This window comes from Orcinus orca, chromosome 4 (genome assembly GCF_937001465.1).
Source record: "Orcinus orca chromosome 4, mOrcOrc1.1, whole genome shotgun sequence".
Lineage (NCBI taxonomy): Eukaryota > Metazoa > Chordata > Mammalia > Artiodactyla > Delphinidae > Orcinus > Orcinus orca.
Genome location: NC_064562.1, coordinates 78,299,993 through 78,319,995, shown reverse-complemented (window position 1 = coordinate 78,319,995; position 20,003 = coordinate 78,299,993). Strand labels below are relative to the sequence as shown.

Genomic DNA, 20,003 nt, shown 5'->3' with positions numbered 1-20,003 from the left:
CTGAATTTGAGTGTCCTGAAAATCCAAAATGTCCTCTATACATAAAAGGTGTTATTAGAAAATACTGTGTGTAACCTGCGCTCGAAGATGGAAATATTCCATGCTGTAAAAGCAAAGTGAATCCTCCGGCAGGTATCCTGCGGGGTTCCCATGTGACTGTGCATTTGGACTCTGGGATCTCTCCCCGATGGAGTAGGACTCCCTGTCCTGGAATCCTTGAAGCGCAAGAACAAGAGCTAGGTGGAAGTTTCCAGGGATTTGTTTATAAGAACATTACACTGTTATTTTGTTTGCATAGATCTAAACACAGCTTTCAGATCTAACCTGGAGATAGTTTGGATTGGTCAAAGTTAAGACATCAAGACATCACAGTCAAGGCACTTATAAACTAACTCATACCAGGGTTTATGATGCTAATAACAATAAAAACTGAAATGAAAACAGCATTTAATGAGACTTTACTATATGCCAGGTACCAGTGCTTTTCACGTATCTCACTTAAGCTCCCAACAACCCTAAGTGGCAGACAGTATTATTATACTTGATTTGCAAGTAAGAAAACTATGAATCAAGGAGGTTAGAGTCACACAAACAGTCAAGTGGCGGAGAGGAATTTGACTCAGGTGGTCCGAGTCCAAAGTTTACACACTCACCCCTCTGCTGTATTTCCCCACGCATACCAGGCACATTTTGGTTTCTGGTGACCAGCATAGTCACAAGAGTTGAAGACAAGAGTCAGGCCTGGGGTCAGCCTTGGGGACCTGTTAAGCCCATGGTCACCATGGGATGTGGCCATCTCCCCAACCCTCTGGACTGGACCTGAGAGGGGTCACAGGGTTTGGGGCTGATTACACGGAATGGATTATGCTCCTAAGACATCTGAAAAACTGCATCCCAAAGGAGTATCAAGAAGAGAAGGGACAGCCAACTCCTGGCTGATGTGGACCGAGCTGGCTGCGTTATAGGGGTGGCACACCAAGTGTCTGTGTCTTCATTGTCTTGTGGGGGAAGCCAGGAGATGGCTCATGAGTCTGGGGATGGAGTTGAGGAAGCAGATTGAGCAGAGCTCACCATTTATGAAGTTGCCGGCCAGGCTCTGTAGCTAAGAAAGGGGTGGGAGGTGGAGAAAGAACACCACATTTCTTTGCACTCAGTCAGACAGGAAAAAGGGGCAGCGTGTAATGACAGGCCAGGCAGAGCGGGTGAAAAGAAAGAGGCTTCAGATGAGGCGGGGCTGACAACCTGCCCACATCACGACTGGGTCCTGAACAGGCCTGCCCTGGCCCTGACAGTTATCTTCTAGTGCATCAAAGGCTCGGCGGTGTAGAAAGAGCCAAGCTGGATCAGCTTCTGTCTTCTGCTCTGCAGCTCTGATCTGAGACACACCTGAGCAGAGAGCGGCCTCTGGCTCCACAGTCCTGACCTGTCAAAACTCAGGCAGCATCTTCATCTCTGCCCCAGCCTGCCCTCTCCAGCTGGGCTGAGCATCTCTAATAAGCGGCCTCGCTGCACGGATCCCTGGCCTCACCTCCTCTAACTCAGAGCTGCGCCGCCGCCTGGGCACTTCATTCTGGATCACGAGCTCTACGGCTTCCTGAGGGGTGTCCCCCGGAAGCCAGGGCTGCGGTGTAATTGCTGCAGCTGCTATTGAAATTCACTTTTGGATTTCCGTTCCCTGAGCAGAAAGTTCTGAAAGCTCCCAGGGAGAAGGGAGCAGGCTTTGCATCCTGCAGGCTTGGGCTATCCTAAAAATTCCTAAAGCCTCAGTTCTGTGTGGTCTCTTTCAAAACCTTCTGAAAGTTCCAGGAGATCTATTTCTTGATAACTTTTTCTCCCTTGCTTGAGGTCCGGCCAGAAGAGAGCTGAACAGAGGTCAGATCTGAAGCTTTCCCAATTCAACCACTTGACTGCCGGCCTGCTAATCTGCCCTAATGTAAATGAAATGTCTTTGAGCTTTTCTCACTCAGAGAAAAAGACAAGATTCCAAAAAAGCTGGAGACGTCCCTTCTTCAAGAAAAACAACATGAAAGAACAGGGTGATTGGAGTCAGCTGCATTTCTGCCTGTTAGAATATTAAAGTGTGCTTGTTTTCCTCTTTCTCAGAAAGTCACAATGGATTATCTTGAGTTCTCAAACTCCTACATGGATTTTTCCTTCTTCTGCAAGTTGTCACTTGACTGACAAGATATGCTTCAGTCCCTAAAAATGCAAATTCCCTGAAGAGAGTACTGACCTACAATGAACTACAGCTGAGATGTGGAGTAAATGTTATTATCCCAGCTAGGAATATTGATGGCTCCATGCTGGGGGCAGGCCTCAGTCAGCACTCAGGGCTAAAACCTCAGGTGAAAGCACACACTTGAGCGTGTTGACAGTTATCTTAGTGATTTTCTCCTATATCCTGCTTGGAGTTACCAGAAAGGCCTGGCCAGTGATCAAACACCACACACAAATGTTATACCCCAAGAGGTCCTGCTTGGGAAAATATCCAGGCCAGCTGCCCCCAGCATACTGGATCTTTAAGAGCCTCTTGGTTGCAATTAAAGACACTGGCTCTCCGACTTCCAATCTGGCCCTGGAATGGCTGACTCTAGACTGGGCTCAGGGATCTGTACAAAGGCACCCCAGAGACACTCATTCACTGAAGACATACCATCTTTTGCTGAATATATTATGACATTTATTACAAGGTGTACCACATTACCACAAAAAGCCAATTAAACTATGATATCAACTCTGTTATCATATAGAATTTCTCTTTTATGCTATTGAAAGAGCTCTTTTAGAGCAGTTTAGACGGGAATGTATCACATATCCCCCTTGTCGATTCATCAAAAGGCAAACAGAAGCAAGATAAATTCATTAAGCTCTTCCTAATGCTTTTTCACACCCAAGAGTTTGACTTTGTGAATCTCTTTTGTTTTAAGCTGTTAATTCTGAAATAATTTTAGGTTTACAGAAGAGAAAGACGGTATGTACACAGAGCCGATGCCACTGGGTCTACATGCCACACTGTGAACAGCAAGGCTGTAGCAGAATTCCTAGATTTATGTACCAGAACTGCTAGTTACTGGCTGTGTGATGGCTGACCTTCAGTTCCTTATTTGGAAACTGGGATAATCATCCCCTTATCTTCCCAAGGCTGTTGTGAGGTTTTGGAGGAAACATCCACAGAAACCCTAAGTGCTGCACAAACATCAGTTATCATTAACACACCCTACAAGGCACTATGTAGGGTTCTGGTCCCAAAGGAGTTTACAGTCCAGTCAATAACGGTTCTTTACGTTTATTTGGTGCCGCACAGTTTTACAGGGACTTCATATCCATTCTATAATCTGACTTTTGCAATGATGCTGTGAAGTAGGTAGACTATGCTGTGCCTTCATTTATTATATATGTTATCCTGAGGTTTGGAGGGGGTTCCTTTCTCATAGTGGGAAACTCTACTTTGAGCACGTTGGCTTGTCCTTGGCCTTGCCAACACTCTTACTGTACGTAACTTCAGACCATGTGAACGGGGCTTTGTCAACAGTGGGTTACTAGGTCAGTCTAACCTGGTCTGAACCTTTCTTACTTTTCAGACACCAAACTTTGCCACCTGGACCTGCTTTGGGGCCCAGGCAATTTCATGGATGCCTCCTCTCTCTGGGAACCCACTGCTTGGTGGAGGCCCTGAGCGGGTGGGGCTCTTGCTAGCTCCAGCTCTTTCTAATTAACTTCACCCTGCTTTCCTCCTAGGATGGTTAAGTCAATTCAACAGATTAGCATTTTCAAAGGCACCGGATCACTTGCCATTAAACCAGCTTGGGATAAAACAGAATTCAACCATTTTACACATTAATTTTCAGTCAAGAATAAAACACCCCTCCCTCCATTATCAACCTGTTTTTTTTTTTTTTCTCTCCTGACCTCCTCACTTTCTCTTGGAGACTTCATGGGGGTAGTGGGATACTGGTGGGGTGATGGTCTATGATCAACCCGAAAAATCCACACAAGTCAGGCTTGGTAAAGCTTTCCTTAGAGATTTCTATAGTCCCTCCCACTCTCCTACCCCCCTCATAAAGAGTAAAGGACTCACTGGGAAATCTTTAAAATTTCCTAAAGTAACTAGACTCATTCATTTACATATTCCTAAGTCTGCTTCCATCTCAAAGCTTTTTAACAGTGCCACTCCCGGATCTAAACTACAAAAAACGTTAGTCATATGTTCCCTGGCTTAAAAATTCTTTTGACAGTAATTCACGTTTTTTTTGTTTTTTTTTCAAACAGTTGCTAAAAATAAGATGTTATTTATCTTACAATTAAAAACACAGATGAGGTGAGATCATTTGTGGGGTAGCTTGAGGTAAAGGAAGCACCATAATCTTATCCACTGTGGGGAGGAATTTAGAATGAGGGAAGGCTGGCTGGCCTTGGACCCTATCCAAGGGAGTTCTGTCACTAAACTAACCAAAAGAGAGCCTTATAAGGCAGTTTCTTCTAGAAGGCAAGTCTATAATAAACCCTGAGGGCAGGCTCTAGAGAAAGATGGAAATCGTATCTAAGGGCATCAAATAAATGCCTTCTCAGCTCAATCACTCCGTAGCGTAGGTCTAGAGTGCAAAAGATCTTAAAAGTTATAACATCCTCTCCCAGACACTTCCCCTCCTCCCTTAGGAAGCTGAGAGATAACCTAAAAGGGAATCTTGGAAACAGAATTCTCCTGACTCCCACATAGCACTTACAGTATCCAACAGCTTTTATTGCAAGTTCTTCCTGGTGTGCAATTTAAATGTGCCTTGTGGCTATTTAATTCCAGCCTGTTAATTCCTCTCCCGAAGAGCTGTAGAACAGTAGGTCAGGCACCTTCCATTTAATTCCCAAACCACGAAGAAACATTAACTTGTTCTTTCGATTACATTCCTTTAAAAGAATCTTGTGTGTGTGTGTGTGTGTGTGTGAAACTCTTGTATTTTAATTTTTTAACATCTTTATTGGAGTATAATTGCTTCACAATGGTGTGTTAGTTTCTGCTGTATAACAAAGTGAATCAGCTATACATATACATATATCTCCGTATCTCTTCCTTCTTGCATCTCCCTCCCTCCTACCCTCCCCATCCCACCGCTCTAGGTGGTCACAAAGCACCCAAGCTGATCTCCCTGTGCTATGCGGCTGCTTCCCACTAGCTATCTATTTTACGTTTGGTAGTGTGTATATGTCCATGCCACTGTCTCACTTTGTCCCAGCTTACCCTTCCCCCTCCCCGTATCCTCAAGTCCATTCTCTAGACTTTTAAAAGAATCTTAAGGCAACCTATGGAATAGGAGAAAATATTTGCAAATGATGCAACCAACAAGGGCTTAATTTCCAAAATATACAAACACCTCACACAACTCAAACAAAAAAACCCAAACAACTCAGTCGAAAAATGGGCAGAAGACCTAAATAGACATTTCTCCAAAGAAGCCATACAGATGGCCAAGAGGCACATGAAAAGATGCTCAACATCACTAATTATTTGAGAAATGCAAATCAGAACTACAATGAGGTATCACCTCACACCAGTCAGAATGGCCATCGTTAAAAAGTCTATAAATAAAACATGCTGGAGAGGGTGTGGAGAAAAGGGAACCCTCTTGCACTGTTGGTGGGAATGTAAATTGATACAGCCACTATGGAGAACAGTACAGAGGTTCCTCAGAAAACTAAAAATAGAATTACCGTATGACCCAGCAATCCCACTCCTGGCCATTCATCCAGACAAAACTCTAATCCAAAAAGATACAAGCACCACTATGTTCATAGCAGCACCATTCACGATAGCCAAGACATGGAAACAACCTAAATGTCCATCAACAAATGAATGGATGAAGAATATGTGGTACATATATACAATGGAATACTACTTGGCCATAAAAAAGAACAAAATAATGCCATTTGCAGCAACATGGATGCAACTAGAGATTATCATACTAAGTGAAGTCAGAAAGAGAAAGACAAATACCCTATGATATCGACTTATATGTGGTATCTAAAATATGACACAAATGAACCTATCTATAAAACAGACTCACAGACATAGAGAACAGACTTGTGGTTGCCAAGGTGGGGGGAGGGGAGGGATGGACCGGGAGTTTGGGGTTAGTTGATGCAAACTATTACGTATAGAATGGATAAACAACAAGGTCCTACTGCATAGCACAGGGAACTATATTCAACATCATGACGTAAACCATAATGGAAAAGAATACAAAAAAGAATGTATATATATGTGTAACTGAGTCACTTTGCCATACAGCAGAAATTAACACATTGTAGATCAACTGTACTTCAATAAAAAAATAATTAAAAAAAATAATCTTAAGTCCTTTAAGACCTTCTTCAAGGCTGCCTATTTTATTTTCTAAAGCTTCTTCAGGTTTTCAATTCTTTCCTAAGATGCAGTGATTAAAACTGGGTAAAGGGATAAGAACGAACCAAAAACTCACTCAACTTTCTGGAACTTTCTGTCTGAAAAAGGGCAACTGAAGCCAGAAAAATATTTTAAAGCATTTCTATTGGGCTGGGGTAGACTCTTTGAGATGTGACTTTTTCTGATTCTGATCTAAAAGCGAGGTGAGTCAATGTCAGATGTATTCCCTGGTCTACACATCAGACAGGCAGAAGATGCAAGGAGAAAAGAGGGCAGACATGCAGCAGAGCCCATTGCCTGCATTTCCAATGAGAAGGCATTTTGAGAGGAGTCCTGTGTTTAATCAACAAATATTTAGGAAGTGTCCAACCATTAGCCAGCCACTGTGCTTATGAAGAATAATCAAGATGGAGTCCCTCTTCTAGGATGCTCCCAGTCTAGTGGGGAAGACAGACATTCAAAGAGCTCTTTGGAGTCAGTGGAAGATGCTGTACTAACTAGAAGAGTTCTTTCTCTCCTCAGGAGCTCTGTTCCCTTTGCTGAAATCCTCACGAGGGTCCTTGGCATGGCTTGGCCCACCTCACTTATTACTGCTCAACCATCCCTAAGTCTCTATCCTTTGCCCTGGTGTACATTCTTTACAGCACATACTACTACATGAAAATATCTGTTTACTTGTTTCTGTCTAAAGCTTATGGTAAATGCCACAAGAGAGGGATCTTGTCTATCTTATTCAAGTCTGCTTACCCCGAGAACAGAAGAGTGCCTGGCAAATTCATATATTCATTCATTCATTCAACATATATTCAAAGCATCTACTAGTGCCAGGCACTGATCTCGGCCCTTGAGGATAGAACAGGGAGCAAGAATTCCCTTCCCTCATGGAGCTTACTTTCAAGTTGAATAATGACAACAGTAAACATTCATTGAGTGCTTTCTATGGATTATCTTATTGAATCCTCACAACAATTCTATAAGATAGGTATGATTATAATCGTTATATTATAGGTGAGTAACCAAGGCCCAGAGAGGTCAAGGAACATGCTCAAAGCTCAGTAAGTGGCAGGGTTAAGATTTACACTCAGGGAGTCTGGTTCTAGAGTTCTGCATCTTAACTATTCTGCTAGAATGTCTCTTGTTCACATATACATAGTACATGTGCAATAAATATTGTTTAAAAAATTGCTAGAGGGCATAGGAGCTGAATAGGTATTTTTCCAAAGAAGACATACAGATGGCCAATAGGCACATGAAAAGATGTTCAACATCACTAATTATTAGGGAAATGCAAATCAAAACCACAATGAGCTATCACCTCAAACCTGTGTCAGAATGACTATTATCAGAAGAGGATGTGGAGAAAAGGGAACCTTTGTACACTGTTGGTGGGAATGTATATTGGTGCAACCACTATGGAAAACAGTATGGATATTCCTCAAAAAATTAAGAATAGAACTACCATACAATTCTACTATCCCACTTCTGGCTATTTACCTAAAGAATAAGAAAACACTAATTTGAAAAGAAATACACACCTTATGTTCATCACAGCATTATTTACAACAGCCAAGATATGGAAACAATGTTAAGTGCCCATCCATGCATGAATGGATAAAGATGTGGTACATATACACAATGGAATACCACTCAGCCATAAAAAAGGTGAAATCTTGTCATTGGCAACAACATGGATGGACCTTGAGGGTATTGTGCTAAGTAAAGTAAGTCAGACGGAGAAGGATAAATATTGTATGATTTCACTCATATGTGGAATCTAGAAAAAATAAAACCCTAAAATAAATAAACAAAGCAAACAAAAATAAACATGTAGATACAGAGAACATAGCAGTGGTTACCAGAGGGGGTAGGGTGGGGGAGATGGCAAAATGGGTAAAGGGGGTCAACTGTATGGTGACAGATGGAAACGAAATTTTTGGTGGTGAGCACCCTGTTGGGTATACAGAAGTAGAAACATAATATTGTATACGTGAAACTTATCTAATGTTATAAATTAATGTTACGCCAATAAAAAATTTTAAAAAGTAACACCCTCCACCTCCTCCCCCCACAAAATGTATAAACAGAATCAGAACATAAAAAAAAGTCTGGGGTCTTCCCTGGTGGCACAGTGGTTGAGAGTCCGCCTGCCGATGCAGGGGACACGGACGGGTTCGTGTCCTGGTCCGGGAAGATCCCACATGCCGCGGAGCGGCTGGGCCCGTGAGCCATGGCCGCTGAGCCTGCGCGTCCGGAGCCTGTGCTCCGCAACGGGAGAGGCCACAACAGCGAGAGGCCCGAGTACCGCAAAAAAAAAAAAAAAAAAAAAAAGTCTGGAAGCCTACACAGAGCTGCAAAAGGACAAAGACATCATTATGGGGGGTGGGGAGGGGAAAGACAAGGGGTTTCACAAAGAAAGTGACACCAGCTGATCCTTGAAGGCTAAGAGTTCAAAGGGTGGAAAGATAAGTGAGGGTGTGATTATAAACAACAGCAAAGAGCAAACAATTACGGTGGCCGGACCACAAAGGGGGTTGGACAGAAGAGGCCAAAATAAGAGTTATTGCTAGGTAGTTTTTTAACTTGCTACTAAAGGTACGAGCAAGCAAGACCCTTAAGAGTGAATTCTGATTCCACAAATAAAAATTAATTCTAAGGAAGAAGAGGGGATGGGACCCAAAGGAAACAAGGGATTGCCAAGGAGCTCAGCTATAACGGCCCATGAACAAAAGGAGTAACCAAGAACCGGAATAAAGGAGCACCATGTTCTCTTCTAACTGTGAGATTTTATTACACATCTTGGTGTCTCTATTAACTTTTTATTAAACTGAATTTTCAAATCTCCTCTTCCAGTTTCGCATGACTTCAGGGACCTGAATAAGATCTAATGGCACTAAATTAATGATAACAGTTTTAGATTTGAGATTATTACGTCACTACCTTTTAGATAGATTTATTTTTAGAAAGATGGCTTTGCCTCTTATCACAGAGGCACAGAAAACAAGCAGACCAAGGTCTCTCCACAGAAGGTGGGTAAGTGTTGACCTCAGAAAAGAAGGGACTGGGAAAAGATTCAGAGTGGCTCCAGGGCAAGCACTCTGGGAGGTAGGTTTGTAACTTGCATGGATACTTTGTTAATCAAAGTATCCTGTTTTGTGCATCCTCAGCTGTAAAGCATCTTAGCACAGTGCTGACACCTGACAGATGCTCAATAAATGCGGGTTAAATGAGACCAATCACCAGAAGGAATGATGCCCCCTCCCTCTCAATACTTGAGGAAGCATAAAGTTTCTTCCGCGAGTAGAAGAAGAACCCTTTCTAGGCTGGAAGAACCTAGAAAATGCATTTCCTATTCTTTGCAAAGCCCCAATACTAAATGGCACAGAAGTTAATGGCACTCTGATGGGTTTGCTTCTATAATTGTTAAAACACTTCCAGGAGTCAGGAGAAATATATTAGGAGATCTGGCTTTAGCCCCATTTATCTCTGCTGTGGAAAAGTACTCTGGTGGACCTCACATTCTTTTCTGCTCTCCCTGGCATTCTTCTATAAATGGCCTGAGGCACTAGACCCCTTATCTCTAAATTTAGGTTGGGAAGAAAGGTTAATATATGACAAGGTTTCCAGTTTTAGATGCTATTCCTCTTAACATTTTCCCCAAACATAAAGAAAAACTAGGTCTGTACCCTCCTGAGGTTTGCACTCTAGAGATGCTGAGGATCTGGTTTTCATGATAATGAGGTTATATGACTAGTTCTATATGACTATCAGTCTCAATATTTTATAATTGCACTGTGTGAGGGTTTAGAGATGTAAATAGCACGAGAGAAGATGGATAAAACTAGCTACAGGCTAGAATTGACAATAATACTTAAATAATCACCAAGCTATCCTTTTGCTCTGATAAGGCAAGTTCCAGTGATTTGGAAAGACTGGGGAAAAATTCCCCTTGGAATGTGTAAGAAAAATGTCAATATTTGGAATGAATTCTTAAGCTATGCTCATTTCTCTTTTCATGGTGTGACTGATAAATTAGACCCAAAGGGCTGTTTCTGTGGGGAAAGTGTGTGATTATTTTGGATTGTGATTTAAGTTTAAGGTGATGATAATATAGTTAACAGTAAGCTGGTTACACTATTTAAGGCTTTCAATAGTGAACTCTGAAATCAGTGGCAGATGACCTATTAGCCATGTGGACTTCTGGGAAAAACTAAAAAAAAAAAAGAATTACTTGGAAAGCTTGGAGAAAGTCTGAACTGTGTTAAAGAAGCAACTGCTTCTGTCATTTCAGGAGAACTGCCTCTTCTCTCCCTTTTTCCTACCTTGGCTGGGACCAGGAGAGAGACTGCCAAGGTTGCATTTCTAACCTTCCCTTGAAACTACTGCCTAAGCAGACATTAGAATTAAAAGCTCTTTTTTTTTTTTCTTTTTTGCAAGTCCAGACTCTATTTTCCCCTTTCATTTATGGCAAGCTTGGACTTGTTTGGAATAAAATAAACGATCAAACATAACCTCAAAGGCATTCCTGCTGAACAGTGCATCCTGGGGACAAATTACACAAGAAAGGAAAAAGAAAAACAAAATGGTCATAAGGTTCACAACACAAACGACATCATAAAAACATCCTTCAAAGAGTTTGTATTTTTTCGCCCACAAATAATTAGCTAGTTAGATTACTGTTTGAGAATCTGTAACTTCCAGTAAGTGAATTATTTTCCTTAATATTAAGAAACCATGAAATCCAATTTTTAAAATTCTTACAATCTAACCAATCAAACATGGGACAAACAACTTCTCTCTGAAAGTCCTTATACTGTATTTCATCGTCAAACGCCTTTCTCCGATCTCTTGACTTCATCTCTATACACTCAAGCCAAGAAAGAATGGAGAGAAAATGACATTTTTGGGTTCCTAGAAGAGTGGGGGCAGCTTTTGCGAATCAACTTGCCGGCTGTTAGCATGAGCTGGGTGAGCTTTGGGGACGGGAGAATCTGTGGTATCTGGAAATCTTTTCTATACATACACTCGCCCTGCAAGTCCTCACTTTCTTGGCGCACGCATCAATCTCTCAAAACCACCAAAAAAAGAGAAGGGGAGGCGTCGCCCATCCCTCCCGGCATCACGCGGCTGCCAACTCCCCCCTCCCCGAGTCTGCCCGGATGCCCACGGGAGAAGCCGCGGGAACCAGCCAGGTGCGCCGGCCGCGGACGCCCTGTCGGCTCTTCCCCGCAAGGGGGCGCCTGGTTCTCCCCGCCCGGCGGGGCGGGGTCGGAGTCGGAGGGGAAAGCGCACATGCCCACCTTGCTCGCAGGTGCCCTTGCTGACCTGGGTGATAGCCTTCTCCCCGCGGCTCTCGGCCTTCAGGCTGGCGGCGCGCATCTGGCAGCCGCTGGGGTAGGTGATGCCGTTGCTGCCGCACACCGGGTAGCGGCTCTTGCACACGCACACGCCGCTCACCTCCGGCCCGCCGGATGCTGCCCCGGCTTTACCCTTCCGCCTCTTGCGGCTCTTCACGCACTCCATCCCCGGCGCGCAGTGCCCCCTGCCGGCGCCGCTGCCCCCGCACGGCTCGCCCTCGCCGCGGGCGCACACCGGGCAGCAGCCGCACGCGTCGCGGGTCTCGCCCAGCTGGCAGCCCCGCGGGGGCAGGGGCGGGCAGGCGGCCGGCTCGCAGGGGCCGCAGGCGTCCGAAGAGGAGGAAGAGGAGAGGGGCAGAAGCAGGAGCAGCAGCCCGGCTGCACCGAGGAGCAAGGCGGACAGCGGCGGCCGCTCCATGGCGTGGAGCGTGGGCGGCGGCGGGAGCGTGAGTGAGGCGCGTCCTGCCGGCCAGCGCTTTAAATCCGGCGCCCCGCCCGGCCGGGCCGCGGGAACCACACCCCCCGGGCGGCTAGAGCTTGGCCGCTTCGTCCGCACCGCCCCTCCCGGGACCGCGGGGCTCGAGCGCGCCCCTGCTGGCGGGGCATCCGCTGGGCCCGGGAACGCTCCGTCTCACGCCTCTTCGCTTTTGGTTTTGGCTCTGAGCGCACCCCGCCGGCTGCTGCTCAGCCCCCTGCTCCCGAGGGCTGCACCCCGTCCTTTGGGGCTCTCCCGCAGTGAAGACAGTTCCCTCCCCTTTGGTCCCTCTACTCTCGCAGTCCGGGCATTCATACTTATTAACAACAGCTTTGAGATGACCCCATGTGTAATCCATTATATTCTCCGTGAGTCTGGGAGACCTGAGTGTTGATTGCTCTGCGGTTTGGGAAGCTCTTTTAAGAACAATTAGTTTTTCAAACCCCGCTTGGGGATTTTGTGTCCCCGTTGGCCACAGGCCCGGTGTGGTCTTGGGTGCCAAGCTAAAAGGACAAACCGTTGCCAACCACTCCTGTTCTCAGCACCTCATAACTGCTTCCTTATGCCAAGTTTTAAGTCTGAATACTGGAACCCATGCGAGAACAAGTCATGTCTTCAGTTTATAATATGTGGTGCTGGACCTCCATCAAACCTGTCCGGAGAACTGAGCACAGCTGGGGGTGCCACTGAGGCCCCTAAAGCACCCCAGTTTTCACCAGTCATTCCGTGAGGTTTTTGATATAAACGACTGACAATTCCTCCTCAGTCTTTCTCAAAAGTGCTCTGCAAGCTCAACTTCAAAGCTTTTTTTTTTCCCAAGAAAAAGGGCTCTTCAAATCCCTCTTACCCAGACTTTTGTTTCCATGTTTATTAGATACACAACACTGCAGTGTGCGTCATTCTGCACGTCACATCTGAGTTCTTTTTTCTTAGCACAAATCCAAGGATGTATAGGATTGCTAACTCAAAGTGTGCGGTTCACTATGCCACCAGCAACGTATAGATGTCACTCTCACCAGTCTTCCTGGGATAATCATTGTAAACTTTTCTGAAAATTAGATAGTCACAAAACTCAGAGAATAAAAAACCAAGCACCCTCCTGACCAGAAAACCTAGCACCTATTCTTTGGCCTCTCCTTAGCATATTCTAGAAAAGTGGCACTTTTTTTTTAAAGATCATGTGTTGTCATGACAATTGTTTATAAAACAATGAAAAGTCTTTGGAGCAGAATTTTTCTAAGTATTCTTGCCTTTGTCCCTCAGTAATAGAATTTACATGACCCAATCTACAGTCCCAAACTAAAACAAATGCAGAGAGGGCACTCTGATATTGCCTGTTCTATGTCAATTTTATTAATTCACTGGTCAAGGTCCACTAAGTTGGTTTCATGACCTGTTATAACTGTTGTAGTTTTAGGATCTCCAGAACCTGAGACAAGGATTCCAGTGCAAGTAGTTTACCTGAGAGGCCATGTCAGGACATACCAACTCGGGGGGGGGGGGGGGGGGGGGAGGGATGGGGGGGGCAGAGGCGGTAGGGAGTGAGCCGGAGGGGAAGACAGCCAATAAAGATGCTTATCAAGTCAGCTCTGGGCAGGGTGGGCTCTGTAGCCAGATGAAGCCCCCTCAGGCTCTGCAAAGTTTTGTGTATGGGGGGGTTGGGGGAGTAGGGGGCAGGCACTGCACCACTCAGGGCTGTATACCACCGTGTTTTTCAAACCCTGCGTTGGAGCCAGCAGTAAGAAGGCAAATACGAGGCACATTAGAATCCCTTTGGCGGCGTGGGGAGACCCTTATTGCCCAGCAAGCAGAAGAGCAAGTAGGGTTTTTAATCACTGGAGGGGGTGCCTGGGCTTTGTGTGATGACACCAATCTGGAGGACTTGAAAATAAGAAGAGATGTGGTTATTCAGAAGAAGGAGAAAAGGCAGGAAAATGGGGCCTTTAAAAAGAAACTTGACAACCCCTGCCTTCCAAGAAAGAAGATATTGTCACCCATTCAGCTTCAGTTCTGGTGAGACGAAGAGCCTAGATCTGGAGACAGGATATGTTATCTGCAAATAGAGAGCATTTTACTTCTTCCTGTTTAAGCTAGATGACCTATATTTCTTTTTCTTGCCTAATTGCCCTGGTTAGAACCTCTAGTATAACGTGGAATAGATTGGTGAGAGTGAGCTTCCTTGCCTTATTACTGACCTTAGAGGGAAAGCTTTCAGTCTTTCACCATTAAGATGTTAGCTGTGGGTTTTCCATAGATGGTCTTATTACACTGAGGAAATTGCTTTCTATTTCCAGTTTGTTGAGTGCTTTTATCATGAAGAGGTATTGCATTTTGTCAAATGTCTTTTTTTGCATCTACTGAGATGATCAATAAAGTTGTATTTTATTTTATTGATTTTTGAATGTTAAACCAAGCTAGCATTCCTGGATTAAATCCCACTTGTTATATAGTGATGTATAATCCTTTTAAATATGTTTCTGGATGTGATTTGCTAATATTTTGCTGAGGATTTTTGCATCTATATTCATAAGAGATATTGGATTGTAATTTTCTTGCGATGTCTTTGATTTTGGTATCAGGGTAATAGTGGGTTCATAGGATGAGTTAGAAGTGTTTTCTTATCTTCTGCTTTTTTGGAAGAGTTTGTGAAGAATTGGTATAATTCTTCTTTAAATGTTTAGTAAAATTCAGTGAAGCCATCTGGACCTGGGTTTTTCTTCATGGGAAGTGTTTGGCTATTAACTCAATCTCTTTACTTATTATAGCTCTGTATTAGTTTGCTAGGGCTACCATAACAAAATACCACAGACTGTGTGGTTTAAACAACAGAAATTTATTTTCTCACAGTTCTGGAGGCTGGAAGTCCAAGATCAAGGTGCCAGCAGGGTTGTTTTCCTCTGAGAGTCATAAGGGCAAGATCCTCCCCACAAGGTGCCACCCACAAAATACCAAGAACCCTCCTCCCTTCACTAAATAAGACCTGCTGCTTTACCAGTTGTAGCTTTACATTGCTCAAGTCCGCCTTTCTTATAGATAAGATTTATTGAGATACTCAGTCACAGAATTCTCCCCATCTAGAGCAAGCTCCTGCTTCCTTAGACCTTTGCCAGAATTACTCAACCAAAGCCCAAATCCCATGATAATTTCATAACTTCCTCTTACTGAGACCCCCAACAGTTCCATATGGAGTCCATTCTCTCTTGCTAAGATGGGTAATAAACCCAGCTTATTTGACTACGGGTATGTTCCTGGAGGTCTTTAGATGAAGGGCAATGACACATGAGAGATTTCCTTTCAGCTCCTTCTCTTCTATCCTACTTCAGCTCAAAATTCTCCTGCCTGAACCCATAGTACACTCCAATAACCTTCGCTGATGGGTCCTTGTACCTGGCAAGCATCCTTCTTTGTGGGGCATCTTTAAGACTTCTCTGGCCAGCAAACTTCAGTGGCGTTTGTAGGAAACCCATGGTGCCGTGCAGTCTACACTGCTGTGTCCCTCTGTGTCCATCCTTCCCAGCAGTTAGATGGCTACCTGGAAAATGGAATGTTTGTCTCCCTTTATTGCAATCGTCACAAATATGTTGGCTTCTCCCCCTTTACTTGGCTTCTTTGGGTCGGGGGGACAGGCATGGAAGGGGAGGAGAAACCCCATGCATCCTCCACTAGGCTCTTATCCCCAACCTCCTTATATAGAGAGGGGGTTAGTGTGCCTGGTGGGGTTGATTGAGGTAGGGCCATTTAGGAAAATTTGAGGAACATTCTGCTCCAGTTCTTGGTGGCTCTTTTTCAGAATGTGGGGACACATAGCACCTGTAGTTTTGGGTTATGGATGCTAGTGCCGTTTTCAGGCAAGGGAAAAGTTGTTCTATTCAATAGTCCGTTACAGTAATTATCTATCATCTTTATCATCATCTCATGTTTTCCCCTCTCCCTCCTCCTTCGTCATCACCAGTAGGTAGATTGTCAGATGGTGGGATGGGATGTGGATGACCCTCCCAGCCTAGATAAACAGCATGTAAAAAGGAATGAAGCCAGTGGAAACCATTTGGGCACATTCCAGCAACCAGAAAAAGTCCAGCACAGCTGAAGCAAGGTGTGTATGGGGGGAAATGGGGGGAAATGAGTCTGGAGAGAGGGCAGATGTCAGATAACCAAGGGCTTTGCAGATCATGCCCAGGACTTTGGACTGGAACTTATAGGTGACAGTGAGCTGTTGAAGGATGCTGGGGAGAGGCAAGATCAGGTTTTCAATGTAGGAAGGTCAATACAGAGGAGAGAAATACATTCAGATGGAAATGAACTTGAGAAGTAATGTAATTTTCACAGTGCAGAGGCGACCTTAAGCCTATGCAGCGCCTTCATATGAGAAACTATCAAACTCTTAGAGGAAAACATAGGTAGAACACTCTATGACATAAATCACAGCAAGATCCTTTTTGACCCACCTTCTAGAGAAATGGAAATAAAAACAAAAATAAACAAATGGGACCTAATGAAACTTAAAAAGCTTTTGCACAGCAAAGGAAACCATAAATAAGACCAAAAGACAACCCTCAGAATGGGAGAAAATATTTGCAAATGAAACAGCAGACAAAGATTAATCTCCAAAATTTACAAGCAGCTCATGCAGCTCAATAACAAACAAACAAACAAAAAACCCAATCCAAAAATCAGCAGAGGACCTAAATAGACATTTCTCCAAAGAAGATAAACAGATTGCCAACAAACACATGAAAGAATGCTCAACATCATTAATCATTAGAGAAATGCAAATCAAAACTACAATGAGATATCATCTCACACCGGTCAGAATGGCCATCATCAAAAAATCTAGAAACAATAAATGCTGGAAAGGGTGTGGAGAAAAGGGAACACTCTTGCACTGCCGGTGGGAATGTAAATTGATACAGCCACTATGGAGAACAGTATGGAGGTTCCTTAAAAAACTACAAATAGAACTACCATACGACTCAGCAATCCCACTACTGGGCATATACCCTGAGAAAACCAAAATTCAAAAAGAGTCATGTACCACAATGTTCATTGCAGCTCTATTTACAATAGCCAGGAGATGGAAGCAACCTAAGTGTCCATCATCAGATGAATGGATAAAGAAGATGTGGCACATATATACAATGGAATTTTACTCAGCCATGAAAAGAAATGAAATTGAGTTATTTGTAGTGAGGTGGATGGACCTAGAGTCTGTCATACAGAGTGAATTAAGTCAGAAAGAGAAAAACAAATACCGCATGCTAACACATATATATGGAATCTAAGAAAAAAAAAAAAGGTCATGAAGAACCTAGGGGTAAGACGGGAAAACAGACACAGACCTACTAGAGAATGGACTTGAGGATATGGGGAGGGGGAAGGGTAAGTTGTGACAAAGTGAGAGAGTGGCATGGACATATATACCCTACCAAACGTGAAATAGATAGCTAGGGGGAAGCAGCCGCATAGCACAAGGAGATCAGCTCGGTGCTTTGTGACCACCTAGAGGGGTGGGATAGGGAGGGGGGGAGGGAGGGAGACGCAAGAGGGAAGCGATGTGGGAACATATGTATATGTATAACTGATTCACTTTGTTATAAAGCAGAAACTAACACACCATTGTAAAGTAATTATACTCCAATAAAGATGTTAAAAAAAAAGTGACAACTTAAATGATATATGGAATATTTTGCTGACTTACAAGAGCATGCAGAATACGACAGAGTTGAAAAAAAAAAGAATAAAAGCACTGTAGGCAGATGCAGCACTGAGGGTACAAGACTTGGCAAGCAGCTGGCGCCTTTGTGCCAAGAAAAAGGAACCTCTTTCTCCTGAGAAGAGGACCTGCACCCCACCGAGGTGCATGGCTTGGCAGGTGGAGGGAGGGCTGAACTTTGGCCTCACTTGCTCCCTGGGCTGGGCACCCTTGCACAGTGTGCAAACTGCACAGACTTACAGGGAAACCCAATCTGGTGCCAACACTGTGTGTGGTTCAGAATTAGCACTCAATTAAAAAGTTTGAAAGGTAGATGGATGAAAGGGAAGATCAGTTGGGCAGCTACTACCACCCACTACTGTCAACTACTACTACCATCCAGGCATGAATCAATGAGAGGTTGGAGTAAGTCGTGGCCATGTGGCTGGAGGGAATAGACTGTATCATTTCTGGTCCTTCCTGGATAAGTTTGTGAGCAAAAGGGGGCACTGTTCATAATTACACGGGACAATAGGCATAAATCAAGATTGCCTTGGACAACAGGGACATATGGTCATCCTAAATAGAGGGGAAGGGATGGTTGAGAGATCTTTAAGAGGTAGAATATATCAGGCCTCAGGAAGCAACTGACTTGTGAGAGGAAGTCAAGAAAAACCTTGACATTTCTTGCATGGGAGACGGGGTGAAAACTGCTGCAGGTTTGTGTTGGGGGAAGGAAACCAGCTTGATTTTGGACATGCTGATTCTTTACAAAACAAGCTCTATCCTTTTTGGACAGTTCTAGAAAGGGAAACAGGGGAAACTATCTAGTAATCATATGACATTGCTGTAGAGACACTGCAGGGCTCTGACTTAGAGTAAGCCCTTGATGTTTGTTCTCTCTATATGTGAAGTCCCTCAGTGATTAAATCTTATTGTTTAATAAAGGACAGAAACTGATTTCTTATCAGCATTCTGTATCTGATCTCTTAAAAGAGCTACGGCTATGCAGGGAAATAGCTAATGATATAATTGAAAAGGCATTAATAGCCTATAAAATTCAATATTAGAGACAGAACTTGGAGGACTCTCTAGAGGTCATTTAAAGCTAGCTGACACTGGAGTGTGCCATCAGCCCTGATTGTAAGTCATCAGGGGCACAGAGATAACTGAGAACTCTTAGAGATCATCGAGGAAGATGGTCTTGTTTGTATTCTGCTCTATTATTTGACAGTCTTTCAAGATTTCAGAAAGTCACTGAATAATTAGCCAACGTCCAAATATATACAGCTGCAAAGAAAATGTAGGTTTCAGCTCTAATCCTTACTATAGCAGATATGTCATGAGAGGCTTTTAAACCCCTAGGAGCTTCACTTCCTGACTTAAAATTCATTATTTTATACCTTAACTTTGAATTAACATAGACTTTTACATTTACATTCCTCTATAAAATAAATTAGAGAGCACTGCTTCTTATGACAAAAAGTAGGAAGAAATCTCTTTGGGTTATTCCATAATTAGGCTTCATCCTTTTTTGTTATGGGGGAAATGATACGATCATTTGGTGGTAAATGATGCAGTGCCCCTATATTAATCTTCCAGTTGCCTGATTCCATAATTCACCTTGGCAAAGCAGAAAAATAAAAAAATCAAAAATGGCTCCTCATCGGAAGAAGCCTGGGAGAACATCAAACCAGGAGGGAAAAGAATATTTTCAGGGAATAAGCGGTTCAGTCACAAACTTAACTGTGAGTGAAACTTTGTGCTCATGAAGGGGTTACATGGGTGTCTTTGATCAGCGGTCCCCAACCTTTTTGGCACCAGGGACCAGTTTCGTGGAAGACAATTTTTCCTCTGATGGGGGTGTGGGGGTGCGGGTTGGGGAATAGTCCGGGCGGTAATGCGAGCGATGGGGAGCAATGGGGAGCAGCAGATGACGCTTCGCTCACTCGCCCGCCTCTCACCTCCTAATGGGCAGCCCGGTTCCTAACAGACCACGGACCACTAAGGGGGTTGGGGACCTCTGTCTTTGATAGTTTGTGAGGATGTTTATCCCGAGAGCCTCGATTCCTTCCCTTCTGAACGGATGAT

The 20,003-nt window shown here is 43.9% G+C and overlaps 1 protein-coding gene across 1 annotated transcript in view; it reads right to left on the bottom strand.

Annotated features, from left to right (window-relative positions):
- Positions 1–12,248, bottom strand: part of IGFBP7 (insulin like growth factor binding protein 7) — a 75,545-nt gene extending 63,297 nt beyond the window's left edge. Inside the window, exon 1 of the mRNA XM_004268245.3 lies at positions 11,692–12,248. Coding sequence (XP_004268293.1) covers positions 11,692–12,166 — 475 coding nt within the window. The 5' untranslated portion in view covers positions 12,167–12,248. The remainder of the gene's footprint in view (positions 1–11,691) is intronic.
- Positions 12,249–20,003: the final 7,755 nt, after the last annotated feature.